The sequence below is a fragment of the Tauraco erythrolophus genome, chromosome 11 (genome assembly GCF_009769465.1).
Source record: "Tauraco erythrolophus isolate bTauEry1 chromosome 11, bTauEry1.pri, whole genome shotgun sequence".
NCBI lineage: Eukaryota > Metazoa > Chordata > Aves > Musophagiformes > Musophagidae > Tauraco > Tauraco erythrolophus.
This window is the reverse complement of record NC_141475.1, coordinates 12,591,373-12,609,004: the sequence shown is the minus strand read 5'-3', so window position 1 is coordinate 12,609,004 and position 17,632 is coordinate 12,591,373. Positions and strand designations below refer to the sequence as shown.

Below are 17,632 nucleotides of genomic sequence, written 5' to 3'. Positions count from 1 at the left end.
TCGGATACAGCTTACTCTCAGAATTAATCAAATTTAATTGTGAAATGGCTAGAAGGTTTGCACTGTAACTCCTAATAGAAGCTTCCATACCAGCAATAAAGGACAACAAGTCAGCTCTCTGTACACGGAAACAAAACATCTCAAGACATTAAAACATGTTTGTACAAAACTGTCTTACTAAAAATGCTCATAAGCATAGGAGGGAAGAGCAGGTGGCAAAAAATCCCACCCAGATTACACAAAAATAAAGAAGACTGAGAAAAGTAAAGACTATTTTTTCCATACGCAATATATTTAAAACAGGTCTGACAAATTATATAGCTGGTACTGGCACACAGGACAAGTAATCAAAGACAAATCAGTAAGCAAGAAAAAAATTAGTCGTAACACTATTAACACAGTACTAGATAACCTTCAATACATCAGACTAGTCATTGCAGACATGTTAAAACCCATCAAATTGCTAAGGCTTCTATCCATGCTGTTATGCTAAATGATTAACTGATTCACCATCACTTCTCCCTCCAACCATCAATCTTAGTTAGAATGTAACAATGCTTAGCCCAGCACACAAGATCCCTCAACTTGATTTTGCTTTTTTCTCCTGCCAACTAGATTTACCTCTTTACATCCAACTCCTGTATGTAAACCCCTATTAATTCAGTCTTCAGAGAAATGCTCACATTTTAAAAAGCCAGACCTCACAATAAACACACAGCATATCTCAAGTTCATTGTAATTTATTTGTGAGTTATTCTCAAGCAATGTTACAAAACATTTTAATGTCTTGATAAGAAAATAAAATTTAAATAAAAATACATTCAATAATACATCATCATAATACAAATTAAAAGTAATGATAATTTACAATCCTAACAGAACTAATTACTGAATAACACCATCTTTCTAGACTAATCAAAATGAAGGCAAATTTTATTATTCATCATCCTACTTGTACCTAATTAAATTCTAGAACATCTACTGCATTTTAGAACATTATAAAATGAGAAATCAAATCTTAATGGTCACAAATATTCAATGGCCTTTGTTTTTTTTCCTAGATATTCCAGTACCAAAGCAAAAAAAAAGTGCATATTTAAAAAAAAATTGCAAGAGTATACAATTTAATTTCTCATAAATTTGACTGGGAAACAACAGAAAATGGCTCCAAGGCACAGACACTTTGCCACAGGGTTAATCCACATACACCAAAACCTAACTTGGACACTCAACCACATTCAACTGTGTTTAGTGGCAGCTTTTTATTAATGGCAATTAATCAGACTCATTTTACCTTGGCAAAACACATTTCTTGGCATTACTATATTCCCTCCCCTCCCAAATTTTAACTCTTGGCAAGTAAATGTCCCTTAGAATACATCAAGTGTGTATAAAAGGAAAAGGCAAAAACAGTTGAGATGATTAAATGATTGTGACATTGCAGATACTAGTACTAAATCCCGGATATTCTAAAATAGTTTGTCTGGTATTAAACCAAATAGTTATTCTAACAAGTTACATTCATTCAAAAAATATTTCAATCCTGTCTTGCCAGCTTGCTTCTATTACAGAAAGCCTTCCTACAACAGTATAATAAACATATAGTAATTTAAACAGCTTACAGTTTCAAGCATTGTGGATTTCTATTCTAGTTGTAAGTTACATATCTAATTAATTTGGCCAAATCATGATTTAAAAAAAAAAAAAAAGAAAAACCCCACAAAAACCACCCAACAAAACAACAACAAAAGACTCCACAGCAAATGCTTCAAAAATAAAAGTACCACATATAGTTATTATTAAAAATAATATTCCAAGGAGTACCATTATATTTAATACTGATGAAGCAAAGTTGCCATAGTAATAGCTTTGCTTCTTCTTGGTTATATACATATATGTTCTTTCCGCATAAACCTAACTTCTCAGATGAAGTGGGCAAAAATTAATCATAAAGTCAAGAATGCCAGTTTAAATTTGTGTTAAGTGGCAAATATGAATCCATATAACTGAAGATATAAAAATATTCACTGAAGCATTGCTTAAAGACAAAACAATATTGATCATTCAACTGATCATAACAAGCAGATACTACAAAGTATCTAAAAGTAATCTGGGATAGTCCAGATATCTAAAGTGCTTTGAGTGATTATAATAGAGATTATTTATTAGATTTGTAGTCAAAAGGTGAGTTGGACCTAGTTACTACTTTTTATATTAACAAACACAAACATAAAATCATAAATGGGATGATGTAAATTGATCAGTACTTCACCACAATCTGTTCACATTTACATTTTTCTATCTGTAGGCAAACTTATTTAGAAAGAATGTTGCTACCCTGCATTTCTTTTCAGATTAAGAAAAAACACATACCTTAAAAAATCCTAAAGAAAATAGATAGTGGTCTAATGTCACTCCATATATTACTCACCCCAAATGTAAACAAGACGTACAACATAAGTTCCCTGATTTCTTCTTCTTTAGTACTTAAAAAACCATAACTAACACTGGCATCTGCTGTCCAGATTATTTGCAGCATACTGCATGGTTTTTTTAAGACTTCAACTGTAGATAAATCAAGTCCTGACAACACCTAATACAAAAGTCAAACAAATTGAGTGTGAAGCTTCACATCTTTTCCATGTCATTGTATCTTGGGTTTTCTATTTCAAGATCAGTATCAGCAGGGCAGGCACTCATAGTAAACTCATGCAAGTCTGCAGTGTATGTATTGAGAGATGTAATCCAACCAACAAATGCCATCTGGATTTTCTTCCATTAAAAAGCTTATTTGTTTAGAAAGTTCTTTCCAATAAGACAACAATGGTAAAAAAAACATTTAGATTTATTCACACTTGTTACTTCAAGAACCTGGAACTTCAAGTTCCTCAGCAAAATGAGAATAAACCTTAAGACCAGATTTCCAGGTATTTTTCTATTAAATATTAAATAGATTGTCAACACAACTAGCATTTATGTTCATTCTTAAATACTTTGTAAAAATGCATATAATGAATTTTAAAAAAACAAGAACAAAACAAAAAACCCAAAACACTCAAGAACATTTCCAATTTCTTTTTCATCCAAGAGTACCGCAGTTTGTTTTGGTTAGGAAACTTTTCCAACAATTGGATTTTCTCTGGAAAAAATAAAATATTATATGTCAATATTTTTAAGGTTAACATTTGCTTTCGAGTTCTCATCATACAATTTTAATTTATTAAGTAAATCTATTTTTTTGCATAATTTCTACTACTACCTGTAAAATTTCATGATTTGTGGAAAATCTCACATACTTTCATGTGAGACCTCTAAATCAAAGTCAATTTTTCTAAACAACTTGGGTCAAATACTAAATTAGGCAAACTAAATCAAGGTTTGAGCATTGTTTTTTTCTGGTGCATCAAGCTTCATTGATGCAAAGCAGAAATCAGAAATCTTGCTGGTGGCGTTCCATAGATATCAGCCAGGATTGAAGAGAATTGAAAAGATCTGCTCTGGAGCAACAATGTACTCCAAAGAACGTTTTTTGTTTTTTTTTTTAACTTCACCAGAAATAGTATTTATCATTAAGTATGACGAGTGAATTACAAACAGTAAATATACTGCATGAAAGACATGTTTCTGCAGTGTAATTTTTACAGTTTTCTTTAACTTGATATTTTAACTATTTCTTAACTGAAATTTGAAATTTTGAAAAAAATTGGAAGGTAGGCAGACAGTTAGCGATAAATTTTGCATGCACTCCAGATGTGAAGTTGCAAGAAAATGACGGAGTCATTGCACCTGCTTATGGGAATCTCAACAGTAACACAGATGAATCCCACACCAGAGGAACTTCTTTGTATCTTTTAACAACTAGTAAAAAACTGCACTACTGCAAATCATGTGCCTTATTTTCTTCATGTCTCTGTGTTGTCTAAATCTACCTTTAGCTTAATTATCTCTGTCTCAAGAAGCCTGGCCTTCTTCTGTGATTTTTTTTTTTTTTAAGCACACATTTATGTATGTCAAAATTACCTAAGATACTTACTCACTACCGTATTTAGCACTAGATGACCTCTTCTTTCGGTATTTTTCATGTGATTCATTCAGCTTTTCTAATATATCCATTATCTGTTTAAGTGTATGAAAAGTTGCTACAGAATCTTCAATTGTGAAGTTAGAATAATCATCTGGTTCTTTCCGTGGACCTTGATAGACTGCTATACTTCCACAAGCCTCTGCAAAAATTAACACAATTATCCCAATTAGAATTTCCATAATTCACAAACGGATCAAACTCTTACCTAACTGGTGATTCTGAAATGTAAAGTTACTCTAGCTTATACATAAAATGGGTTAAGACAAAAGCAGGAAAAAGTATCAACTAACTGTATTTACAGTTGGGTGGCTTGTTCTCTGCTAGCTATGTTCAGCTTCTTGAGCATCCAGATCTCTCCTGTCCACATTAACAGAAGACCAATGCTTTCTTGCAACTCAACCATGTTCAACACAATTCCCTCCATAGTCAGGTAAAGCAGAGCAAAGACAGAAGAGTAACCAGCTACAATTGCAGTCTCTCTGTTTAGACTATTAAAGATACTTCATGTATGCAAATTTGATTAGAACAATGCACATGCCTGATGTCTACTGTAAAGAAATGACTGAAGAACATCTGATACGAGAACACTAAGACAAAAATATAATCTGTGACTCTACTCTCTGTTATTTCCCACTAAATTGTTAAGACATCAAACTGATGTTATGGGCCTAAAAAACTAGAGCTGAATAATATCAGTATAATTCTTCCGAATTATTATTTGAGTACCTTCCAACTTCTGTAGTTTAGACATGTTGACAGTGAAAAGTGAGTAAATTCTTTCTGTCTCTCTGTCTCCATCAATCTCAATTTGAGTATCAGCAGGAACATCTCTAAAAGGTGAAAAGAGACAGTCAACATAAGTCATTCTTGAAAGCAAGTAAAAAACTGATTCTGTTTCAATATACTTCGCCTTTTAATATGTCTATCACTCACAGACTTCACAAGATTTGACATTCATTTTAAGTGTTCTATAGAAACAGGCATATAAGGTTTTGAGGGCAATGAATACAGCAATAGTAAAAATAACTTTTCCCAATACAATTTATTATTCAGTATGTCAAGAGAAAAATATTTGAAAAATATCGAAATAAGGTTAATTGTTATTAGATGACAATTAAATACTTCTTTCAAAATCTACTATGCTTGAAAGATAAGCAGATCAGATGGATAAGATCCATTCCTAAACCAGAACAGTTAGAAAGACAAAACCAAAAGCTGTTTAGTAACAGGAATCTTTTGAACTGTTGAGAAACCTAAAATAAGAATGAACTGAGTAACATGGAAAAAGCATTATACACATTTTCAGAAAAGTTATCTTGTAGGACTTATACTGAATTTTAGAGGACAGACTGAGATCTTTAGTCTGTAATTTATGCAACCTATCCAGTTAATGATACATTTATTCTTAAAAAAGATCAGAGCATTTGTTTGTTTTCAGAAAATCAGCAGCTTAAAGAAAGGCATTAATGACATTAATATTCCTGACATACCTACAAAAAACAAATTATGTCAGAGTCTACATCCAGGATTATTTTCTTAGTACACTGTGTTTTAAAATACTTGAGGTTAAAAAAAAAAAGTGACTATATAAAACAAGACAATGTCATTAGGTACACAGAGAGACTTTCAGGCTGAGCCCTCCACAGCAAGGTATTTAAATTATTTCATATAGATGACCTAGGCATGTCAAGTTTCTGCATTCAGCTTGGCAACTGAATAAACCTGAGCTATTAAATCTAGTATTCTGTGTGGAAAGAAATCATTCATTCAGTATTTCTGACTTACATGCTGAATTAGTTACCCTCATTTCATATGGTGGCTGACGAAGTAACAGACTTAGTAAAATCCAGTACTTCGGGCCTTATTAGCAAAGCATGTTTTCAGAAGTAGATTGGGAAAGCCTTGCCTTCGGATTTTCAAGTTCTATCTTGAAACACACATTATTTTCCTACAAAACATACGTATTTTCACTTGAGAAGCAACTTACGCAGTGCAACGAGCACAGCCCACTGTGTTCTCTACTGTAGCCTTGCAGCAAAGCCAGCTCCCATTCAGAAACGCAGAAGGATGGTAAAAACTAAGCCTCTTCTGGTTGCATCTGGTTACCCGGCAAAGAGCTTCTATCCATTCACTAGCTTCTACACAGTTGTTTGCTTGGATATAGAGTGGCTTTTCTCCATGTAGTACTTGAAACATCTGTAGAAGGAACGCAACATTATTCTGCTCAGTAAAAAAATCCAGTTATTGAGCAACTTTAAATATGTCAAAATAGATTTCAAAGCTCAGGCAATTCAATAAAGCCAAATTAAGATAGAAATTAAACAAGGAGAAAGGAAGACTTTTCATCTCTTTCATTTTACTACACAACCCTATTTAGGAGCAAAAAAACTAAAACACCAAACCAGCTCCCTGTGTTCGCCTACACAATTTCCTCATTTAAAAAAGAATCCTTAAAGAATTAGAACACGCATTTTCTGTCTTCTTTATTAACATATCTTTAAATGTGACCTGAGACTTCATGCTTCATATCCTGAGAGTAACAGGAGATTCCCAGAAGTCTCTCCTCTAGCCATCCTCAGCAAAAGTTGCAGCTGTTCTTTTATCACTGCCTCAGCATTTTGGATTGAATTAACAACACAAATACTGATGTGTTATAGGTCCAGAACAAGTCTGTGGGCAGATAGCTGTCTCAGCTGATGAAGGCATTATAGGAAGTTCTCATCAAAAGGAATAAATATAAATTTGGTAATATTTCATTTCTAGCAGAACATAATAACATAATAAGCTAATTATAATCCTTTTATTTAAAGAACACATCAAGAATTACAGATAACTCTCTTTTGACTCACATTTTTCTTGTTGAAGGAGTTCTCATCAAGTTTCTCCACTGCAAGGATGTTTTTGATTGGAATAGTGAAAATTGGTTCTTTATCTGCAAAAATTTGTAAACAGAGGAGTGAAGCAATTTTTTAAAAAATTGTTTTATAACCTCAATGCACTGATACTGTAGCTTAAGTTCTCAAACTGAGTTTTTTTATTATTGAGAAAATGTACATGAATTATAGATGGAAGCATCTGGTAATCAGAGCAAAGGTAACTAAAACCATACCATATGTACTTTAGAAAAACGTACGCATTTTAAAAAGCATAAACCAGATGCAAACACTTAGAAAATCCCAAGAAAATAAAAATAATTGTAAAATAACATAATTTACCTTGCTGTTTGTGGTAGGTGAATTCTCTGCTTGTTAGACAGAACCACCGCTTCTTGAAATTCTTTTTACCAATCCGAGTCCTTCCCTGAGCTCTTTTGTACATTTCTCTATACAGACAGAATCAAATGAAACGCAACAATTAGTCTTCTGAAGAGCTTTCAAAAACATTTACTGAGATAAGACATTATTGTTCATCATGTAGCAACGCAAAAATCTACTTCATAGTAGAATAAAAAAAATAAGATCTACTAGTTGTTAAAAATAGACCCTCAAGATTACCTCCCAATATGATGATCGTGTATAGGGTTCCATAAACAGAAAAGGAGTTTGAAAAATATGGAATCCAGACTCTTGTTTGTGGCAGTAAATTTGGAGTGTGTACTTATTTATTCAGATCCAGAACTCTAAACTTTCCCAAAAGGGAGTAAGGTGTACCCAACTACAAGATTCTCTCTTTCCTGCCGCTTTCTACATGTGAATGTACTTGGCCTTATCTGGATCAGAACCTGAATATAAATGAAATGACACCGAACACAACTCAATAGCACGAGTAGACACAAACTATTCAGTACACTTTAAGTGTACTCACTGGCAACTATTTTTCTTGAGCAACAGCCATCAATTTGTAACACAGATTAGCTTCCAAATTGCTATAACTAAGTGTTGATCCACCACAATTGTCTCCTCTGTATCTATTTAGTATTTCAGTAAGAGGCACATTTCTTCCTTATTTGAAATTTGGATGCTTATTTCACAGAAGAATCTTTACGTTCTATGAATCTGCTTCTCAGATAAATACAAGTATTTCTTCCCCATAAATGTATTTTGAATTAATTCATCAGCTATTCTTGATCAATATATTTAAAAAAAGACATTTTGCTTCTTAGAAAGAGTGATTTTCACCTCAATTTTTATAAAAGCATTCTATCATTGGCTGTTAAGTATTACAATTACAAGGTAACTCAGAACATTTAACTGGCTGGGCTTAAACAGCATGTAAAATAATTCAAAATTAAGTTAATACATTCTTTTGAAATACACTTTCACAATCCTCAATAAACCCTCACAGAGCACACACTGAATTGTAAGAGAAATGCAGACAGGCTTTAATAAGTTTAAAGCTACTTTTAATTATTTTTTCCCAAAGTATTTAAAAGATGAGTTACGAAAGTTTACAGCAGTTGGTTTAAACTAATTCTGCAAACTAACAAAGAATTATCACAACTTACAAACATCATAATTTCTAAAGTATATCAAACGCTTCAATGAGTATTAATTTGACATTGGCATTAATGAAAAAACAGTAAAGTCAATTCTGTTTTGCATGATATGGATTCCGGATGTATTTACCCTTCTTTTAGATGAACTGGCTCACTCAGACCACTGGGCTCTTTACTTTCAGTAGAGGAAACATCATCTAGGAACTTAAGGAAAAATACACACGGAATATATACTATTCAGAAACACAGAACAACCAAACCTATTTTGAAAGTACACATGTATGACTTCTCTGAAAACAGAACAATTACTGTTCAGATATGCAACAGGTGAAATGAAAATACACTCCAGGGGCTTGCAACAACGTAACAAAGGATGCCCATAAGCCACACAAGATTTCTTTAATTAGTTTCTAAACTAAAAAACTAAAAGTTTGTTTTCAAAAATTTATACTACTTTTTCAAAAAAAAAAATTAGCTTAGCCCACCATGTATAAAACTTTTGTGTATTCAATTATTTGGATTTTGGTTTTGTTTTGTTTTTTTAAAGTAGCCTGAAATGGACCACAGTTTTTCTTTTTCTCTCTAGTAGAAAACTGAACAACGTTCTAATAATTAAGACTGATCAAATACATCAACCATAAAAAGAAAAATCTAGTTGAAAGGTACCTTTTTAACAGATTCAGTAAATTTTTCTTCTTGAAATCTTTTGAAAAACTCACACATAAATGTCTCCTTGAAACTTGACTGAAAGAAAAGGTATATTGACATAAATAAACTTTCAGAGAATGTTGTCTATAAAATGAGAAAGAATTTTACTAGCCTTACAATTTTGCTTTTGGTCAAACTTCCCCAACTCCCCAAAGTCTGGATGGCTTTTGATATAAGAGTTAATGTTCTAGAAGTCTGTGCATCCTAAAATAAAGAAACAAAATTCAGAAGTCACATTTTTTCACAGGTAAAGTGACATACGTCACATAATTCCAGGTAAAACCTTGAATTAAAAAAAGTCACAAAAATTATATTACACAATGTAGTAAATCTGACACATCTGCATTCCTTTTCTTCTTCACCCAAAGAGAAGAAATGCATATGCAGTATTGCCCTCTATTTTTACTTGTGCCTTGTGAATATGTGTGTGTATATATATATTTTTTATGTGCTTAATAATTTACTCACTACCACTAAGACTTAATATCAGTACTTGGAAAAATATTTTTTACCTATAAAACATCTTAAACCTCTCAAATCCTGTAACAGTTACCACATATCTAATGCTTCTAAACTATTCAAAACTTAACACTAAACATAATGAACTAATGCTGGATAACTAACAGAAATTTTCACAATACAAAGTGAACTTAAAATTTTGTTTTTAAGGCTTTTGTCCAATTTGTTTACATTTTAGTACAGGATTATAAACACAGCCACAGAAAGCAGCCTTGCTGTTCCCTTTAAAAGGTATAACCCTCAAGTGATAAAATCCTGTAATCTTTTTACTCAAACTGGATAATGTCGAAGGAATGAATTTGAGTAAGTATATTTTTTCTTTCAAAAGCACAACACACAAGCAGATAAAATAAGCTAATAAAGATAACCTCTAGAGCAGAAGATTTCACACATACGCTGTATTTTATGTGAAAATACAGTTATTTTTTCTCATCTTCATATTCTTGTCTTTGAAGATTTTTTTTTAATGCATTTCTACTTTGAATGCATTTTTTTAATGTATTTCTACAATTTGAAAACGGAAAATGGAATATTTGACAACCCGCTGCAACTAGTGGAGTCCAGAGTGAATACGCAGACCAATTACAGAATAACTCTACAACCTCTGTTTAAGACACAAATAGAATTTTTTTTTTAAAGTAAAAGTGACATCTGGACATTTAACTTCCACGGTGGAAGGAACCAATGCAGTTTAGGCATATGCCTTAAAGAATCCTCAGTCATGTTGCCATTCTAACAAAGATGCATATTCCCAAAAAAGGCACAGTGTCTTTAATATCAATAGCTCTTCTACATCATTTGAGAACACCTCATAAAGACTGAGAAATTTGATGCTTAAAGAACTGCAAATGTCTTAGTTCCTTTGGTGAGGAATAAAACTGAAAACTCAATCTAGAGATATTTAGTAATCTTATTTCCCAGTTAGAGACCTACTGAAAGTAACTTATGCCTTCCCAGATAAACAGATCTGACAGTTATGAATAAAACAGAACAAAGCTTCATGAAACTTACTGGATGGTGAGGTCGTAAATGAAAAGTATGAGGTGAGACTACGGCTACAGCAAAGAAACGAAGAAACACAAAGCTGCTCACTGCAGAATACTGTACATGAGGGTCATCTGCAGAGAAAAACCATGAAATGTAACATGCACTAAACTTAATAGGAAATAATGAAGACAAGTCAACATAAAAATCCTTAAGATAATATCAGAGGAGATATTTATATTCTAAAACAGAATAGAAAAATCAATGAAGCGCATGAAATGAGAAAGGTGATCATGGTAAGAAATGTTCTACTTATAATAGAGGGTTTACTTCACTGAAAAGAAGTTCTGTTCTCTTAAAACTGGCTCATCACCTCCACTGCTAGGAACGATGGGATAATTGCAAGCATTTACAAACAGTGTTGATTAGGTACGGCTGTGTGCACACTGAACCAAAAGAGAAAATACTGAAGCGGTTGCCTTCAAACACACAGGCTATTGGGTTATTCACATGTAAAGCTCATCACCGACCAACTCAAACACAGTAACGCTGCACAACAAATGCAGACAACACATATGAGCAACTGTAACTCCAATTCAGAGTTGTGTCATAAAACCATTGTGGTTTTACATGCATGGTGTTACATAATTTTGATGCTGTAAATGAGGATTTTTTTTTAAAGTTAATATTTTGGTTGTATTTACACCTTTATACTGGTAAATATAGTGGGATCACATTCTTACTCTAATGACCACTTCAATCTGACCTGTCTGGGAAGTTAGCTATTCTGAAAGGACTGTCTTAACTAGAGGAATTTATGGCATCAATTCCAGTGACAAACGTGAATCAGAGAAAAGCTCCAGATTGTAAGAAATAAATTCCTAATTTGTAGTTTATTATATGGCATTTCAGATTTTAATTGACTGAAGTGTAAGAGTATTTCAGACCTACCACATTATTCCCATGTTAAAACCATTCTGGAAGAATAAAATTTTTCTAATACGGTCATGCTATGAACACATTAAATATTTTACATTATCCACCCTCCTCAAAACTACTCATTAAGTAGTAAAGCTATGGTAGTAGTAAAGCTAACCTCATACGAGTTATGAATGTGCTAGTCATAGTTGACATAGCTGCAACTCATGTAGTTAAGATGTCAATACCAAATTTATTTTCAAGTTTACATCTTGCTTCTTTAGAAGCAACAAACAGATCAGCTCTTCCAAATTTTATGCATCTTTCAAATAAATAACTTCGTGTATTACTTGTGCTTTTCTTCTATTATCTCATACTTTTGTTAGTGACTTCTTTATTTACTGCTGTCTTGCAGTGTTTCTGAACTACTATGTTTATGTATCAGAAAATTCAAAATTCTTGCCGACTGATCACAAAGCTTTACTATAACTTACAGAAAAACAAATGCCTGATTGTCAAGGTAAGAAGTTCAGGGGACAGCTTTGGATAAGGCAAGAATTTTAACAATCCCCGTAAGGTAATTGCAGAAGTTAAGTATTTCACTCTGAACACCATTTTCAAAAGTTTTTAAAGAACACTTACTTGGAAATCTTTTGGCAGCCAGATGCCTCAAAGAATAAAAAACATCACACATTAGGGTAGGACAACTTATACTTGACCGCACAATTTCACAGAATACTTTGTCTACGTAATAGCGTAGATTTTCCTGCAATTATGAAAAAAAGTATTTTTTCAGACCATTAACATTTCCATTTCTATGCTTTTTTCCTGAACACAAACATAACACTACAATTCCTGTTTCGAAAACACTGCCTATTCAATTATGTATTTTAGTACAGCGTATATTTAAAAAGCCTCGTGATATTTGTATGAGATTACTAGTGTTAATAGATAGTTTCATGATATTCACTTACATTAAAGTACATAAGCACTGTCTGGCAATATACAACTATCAAAACTCATTTCTGGCAATATCTTACAAGGAAGGAGCACATGCTATGCATACCTAGTGAATGTTAATCCAGTTTGTTGCAGCAACTATTGCCTTAAATGTAATTCTCTAGTAAGAGGCAAGTGGCAAGCAAAACTTCAATGAAAAGTGTTAAAGCAGTCATAATTAGGTACTTCATCATCTAGATGCTGACTATAGAACATCAGGAATCACAATATCTAACAAATCGGTAAGAAAGACTGTAATCCTCTGCTTAGTTTCTCCGCCCCATCCCATTTTCCATTGGACTTTTCTTTTGCTATTCTCATAAACAAGGATAAGAAAATATAACTTTTCCTTTGTTCAACTTGGTATCAGAGAATTATACTGCTACCGTAAGTTACTCACTTTCCATTACACAGAGCTGCTTTTTAAAATGTTTTTCGATCAGATTTTGAGAATGTTTAAATTAGGAAAAACAGATTAGGAAACTCACCATATTAATTTCTACATTATCCCCTTCTCTTAATTTGATAGGATCTATTTCACAGGGTTTAGGAGACTCACATATCTGAAACAAACAAACAAAACTATAGGAAAAAGCATTGAAGTGCACCTATTTAAAACTAGATTCTGTCCTAGATTTAGGGGTAAAACTCTAACTAGGTTCTAACTATCTAAAACAGCATGCAGTAATCATCTTCACTTTTGTACGTGTCTTTTCAAACGGATCAATTACATAAAATATCACGTGGGTAAATTCTGCAATGTGTTAGAGACCAGAGCAACCGTCACTGACTGTTTATTTTCAAGCAACTGAAACATTAAAAATAAGCAGCCCATCCCACTGAACTTAACCAATTGTTGCTCAATTTAACTTTCCTCTAGAATTCCTCCACCTGAGTGATTACTGACACACAGGGAGCTGTAAGAAGAATGCCTATCAAAGTGACAGGATACCCCAGGGGGCTAAGTATCCTGAAAAAATTTTCAGTAGGATCACCTACCTCATCAATAACAGGTTTCAAAGTAACCTTTAGGTAGTGCTTCCCCACTATTTTCATCATTTCATCTACACACCGAGTTGCTAATGAGTTGCCTCTGAAGACTGTGTTTGCTTCTCTGTAAGACAATAATTGATTTTATTCAAACAGGGAAAAAATAAGCTCAGTTACAAAATGTGATTAATACTTTATCTTGCCATTAAATAACTAATTTTTGAAAACATTCTTTCATATATTCCGGTCAGGAATTCCAGAACCTAGATACCTAGCTTGCAATGGCACTCGGGAACACAGCTATTACCAAAACCAGAAACATAAATAAAACCATAAGTAAAAGCCTAAGAAATTTTAGACTTAGAAAGTTATAATCCAGTGATGAATGTGAGAAAGAACGATTGGAGAAAATTCTAAAACGACGAAGACTTGTACCTTCCCCATATACAATCCTTCCTCCAGTGATGAAAAAAAAACCCTTAGAGCTACAATAAATAGCATACTGCTGCATTACACTGATAAACACTTTAAGCAAAACATATTTAATCTAGGGTTATGCTTTTTTTTCATTATAGCTGTTGAAGAAAACAGAGAACCAGCTGTGCAAAGCAAATCTTTCTAATATGAGAGATTTAGTGTAACCTTTCTTTGTTACAGTTCAATTATAACAGAAAGGAATAAGTGTATTAAAATGCAGTTTAGAAAATTATTTTCACAAGTCATCTCTTTCTACACAGTTAAATTGCCTCACCTTATTTAAATCTGGAGTAAGTCAGCTTTGAAAAGAACCATCCTGTGGTGACAAAATCCCTTCCACATCTCCACAGGACAGGACTTGGCACCTCAGTGGCAACTACTCAGGTCTACTTCATTTCTCTCTCAGGTCTACTTCATTTCTCTCTCAGGTCTACTTCATTTCTCTCCTAACCACTGAGCTGCAAATTCACACTGCTACTCGGAGAAATTCCTGTGCTTGCTGCCTTCTAGGCATGCAGGAGGACATGTACTTAGTTACAAAGTACCTTTGCAGAAAAAGAGTACCCCTCATTTAAGTCACAGACTAAAGGAAACAGGATAAGATTCTCAGCAATATTAAAAACGTTAATTACCAATCTAATAATCAGTAAAATTTAAAGAGTGGCCAAATTACGTTTTAAAATAAAAGCTGTGTACTCTTAGATACAACTCTAGACTGCTAGCTTGTTATGTATAGCTGTATACTAGCTCCAAAAAAATGTTACCAAAGAGCACACAATCACTAACTCTGACTCCCAGTTTCAGAGAATGATTTTATAAACTAGCATTAAAAGATGAAAATGTTTAATCAGTTTCACATAGTAAGAGAAAGAAATTTGACATGCTTACTTATCAGTGTTGTATCATGAAGCCTTTTGAAACTCTAAGAATAATTTTAAAAGGCATGACATCACTAAACATGAAATACATACTGTGTGTCCTTCAGATCTAGTTCTGCCACTGCAGCCACAAATGGAACTAGCTTATGGTGGTGCAGCAACAATCGTACAAGAGGCAGAACAGCATCACACTTGTCTCGACAAACTTCACTCAGTATGTAGGCAGCAGATGCAGAAATGGGCTGTAAGAAAGTAGAATATGAAAACACGAGTGAAGTAGTTAAATGTTCTTCATGTATTTGGCAAAGTACAGATCAAATCTAGCAAGACTATAGACATAGCTTCTTAACAGAAAGTTTCAACGTTTTCTATATAACCTAGCAATTAGAAGTTTCCATTCTACAGAAATACTTAACTGAAAATTGGTATTATCTACTCTATACTTGACATTTAAGAATGAAATTCTGCATCTACTCACCCTTCTCGTTCATGTTATATATCTTCATAGGACTTTTAAAACTATAATCAGAGCACATTAAAATACTATTCTCACACTTCTGAAGTGCCTGTCACCATTCTACAGTTGGGAATTTCAATACAAAAACTGATGAAGTTATTTCATTTAAGTAAAAGACAGGTGCTGACTGCCGCTAGCTACACATTCAGCTCTCCCTGAATTCCAGTGAAGTAGTATTTGAATATGGGCTAGCAAAAATTTAAGTCACAATCTGCTTCCTCTTTACCTTTCTTCTCCTCTTCCAGTACTTCACCAACACTGAAATGAAGAAAAGCTATAAAAGACCTATATAAATATAAAGCCTGGTTACTATAATTTGATTGCTGTCTCAATGTTAGGCTAATCATCTACCACACTCCTCTCTTTGTCATCATGTCCACGTGAGAAATCCAATCATATTCTGATCATCTGATTAACATACTGGGGAAGACAGAAGCAGTTCATAAGAAGTGGAATTAGAAATCAATTCTGAAACAGATCATTTTTGGTAAAGATGATTATCTGCCCCTTGGGTCAATGTCCCTGGAAAGTCAGTAAATCCAGCGAGCCAATAACAGCCGGTGGGAAAACACAATGTTGAAAAGAGCAACCAACAAGAAGAAAGTATTTCATCTCTTCTAGTCACACGACACAGGTTATTTCTGCTGGTTCTTCTAAAATAAGAAAATCTTCGTTGTTTGGAGCAGAAGTAAATTAAATAAAATTAAAGTAAAGTAAAGTAAAATTAAATTAAAGTAAAGTAAAACTTTAATTTAAGTAAATTAAAGTTTTAATTTAAAAAAAAATAATCAACAGAGTACCTGAACATCTGATGATTTTAGCAGCAAGTTTCTTAGAGAAGTGTAGTATTCAGATGGAAGTACGCAGTCTTCAGTATAACAGATATTTAATCTAAGTGATCCCAAATCATCAGTTTTTGAAGACTTGTTTCCATTTTCTCTTGGTTGTAATAAGTACCTGAAAGCAACAGGGCAATTCTAAAATACTAGATTCACATTTAATTAATTTGACTAATTCTACAATAAAACAAAGTATCACATTTAATTATTTCAGTATACATGAAGTGAGTCTGAAAGCTGGTAATAAAATTCACATTAAAAAAACCTGAGACACAAAAGAAAAAAAGGAGTAGCATTTGATGAACCTTTAGCACATAATGAAATGTATATTTATTTTTGCCTTTCTTTCTGAACAGTGAAATAGGATATACTTCTTGTAGTTCAACAAGGACAGCAGGAATAATTAGTAGTTGTGTTGGACCTTCTCATTTTGCATCTAGGTTATATTTAGGGTGTTGGGCATTGCAGATGGATCAGCTAATGTCAAGCATTTAAATGGTCTAGTCTGAAACCATTAAAAATAAATAATATTAACAGCCGACATTACTGAGAAACAAGTAAGATTAAAGGAAAAAAAAAAGTGCTTTTTTCCTACTCTCAGTACACAATATATCAAATAATTCTCCATTGGCTTTCGCTGTAGTTCAACTGTATTCCAACAGGAGGTGCAGCCCTACAAAAATTTTAACAGCTTTTAAGTAGAGTCACAGCATGGTTTCAACATTCAGCCCAACAAACTGAAATCCTATCTTCAAATATTCTTTTACCATCATTTATAGTTGTACTTCTACAATCTGGAGATCAGACTTTGCTTAATAACAGATGCATTGCCCATGAAGGCATGCTAATATAAAGCAAAACTGATTTACAAGGAAAACTTCTACTTGACAGCGTGACTCTGAGGCTTATTTTCCCAATATTTAGTACTAGTGATACTGTTCTATCTGCTATACTTCAGCTGTATTCAAAAACATTTTACGTAAATTAGTAATAGTATAAAAAATTAGTTACTTTTAATCAAAGAATTGGTTTTGATAAGCATGATAAGCAGATAATGATTGGATATGAGGATGTTCAATACAAGGTATGCCGCCAAAGTATATTAGGAGACACAAACCCCTCTGTCAATGCTTCAAGTGAACTGGACACAACTCAGGTCAATTCAAAAAGCTATACCAACATAATACACTGGTAATGAGACCATGCTAATATAACCTTTCTCTTAACAGGTTGCTCATGGAGGCATGTCATTATGTTAATATGGTCTTACAGCTTTTGATCAGT

At 33.1% G+C, this 17,632-nt stretch overlaps 1 protein-coding gene across 2 annotated transcripts in view; it reads right to left on the bottom strand.

Annotated features, from left to right (window-relative positions):
- Positions 1–762: 762 nt before the first annotated feature.
- RASA2 (RAS p21 protein activator 2) overlaps positions 763–17,632 on the bottom strand; it is a 53,116-nt gene continuing 36,246 nt past the window's right edge. For both annotated transcript variants that reach the window (XM_086618315.1, XM_086618316.1), the window contains 15 exons: positions 16,310–16,466; positions 15,086–15,234; positions 13,647–13,761; positions 13,136–13,210; positions 12,291–12,414; positions 10,758–10,864; positions 9,345–9,431; positions 9,186–9,263; positions 8,650–8,723; positions 7,300–7,406; positions 6,934–7,016; positions 6,072–6,280; positions 4,811–4,914; positions 4,034–4,223; positions 763–3,139 (listed from right to left, as the gene is read on the bottom strand). In XM_086618315.1, the coding sequence (XP_086474441.1) occupies positions 3,109–3,139; positions 4,034–4,223; positions 4,811–4,914; positions 6,072–6,280; positions 6,934–7,016; positions 7,300–7,406; positions 8,650–8,723; positions 9,186–9,263; positions 9,345–9,431; positions 10,758–10,864; positions 12,291–12,414; positions 13,136–13,210; positions 13,647–13,761; positions 15,086–15,234; positions 16,310–16,466 (1,690 nt within the window). In that variant the 3' untranslated portion in view covers positions 763–3,108. The remainder of the gene's footprint in view (positions 3,140–4,033; positions 4,224–4,810; positions 4,915–6,071; positions 6,281–6,933; positions 7,017–7,299; positions 7,407–8,649; positions 8,724–9,185; positions 9,264–9,344; positions 9,432–10,757; positions 10,865–12,290; positions 12,415–13,135; positions 13,211–13,646; positions 13,762–15,085; positions 15,235–16,309; positions 16,467–17,632) is intronic.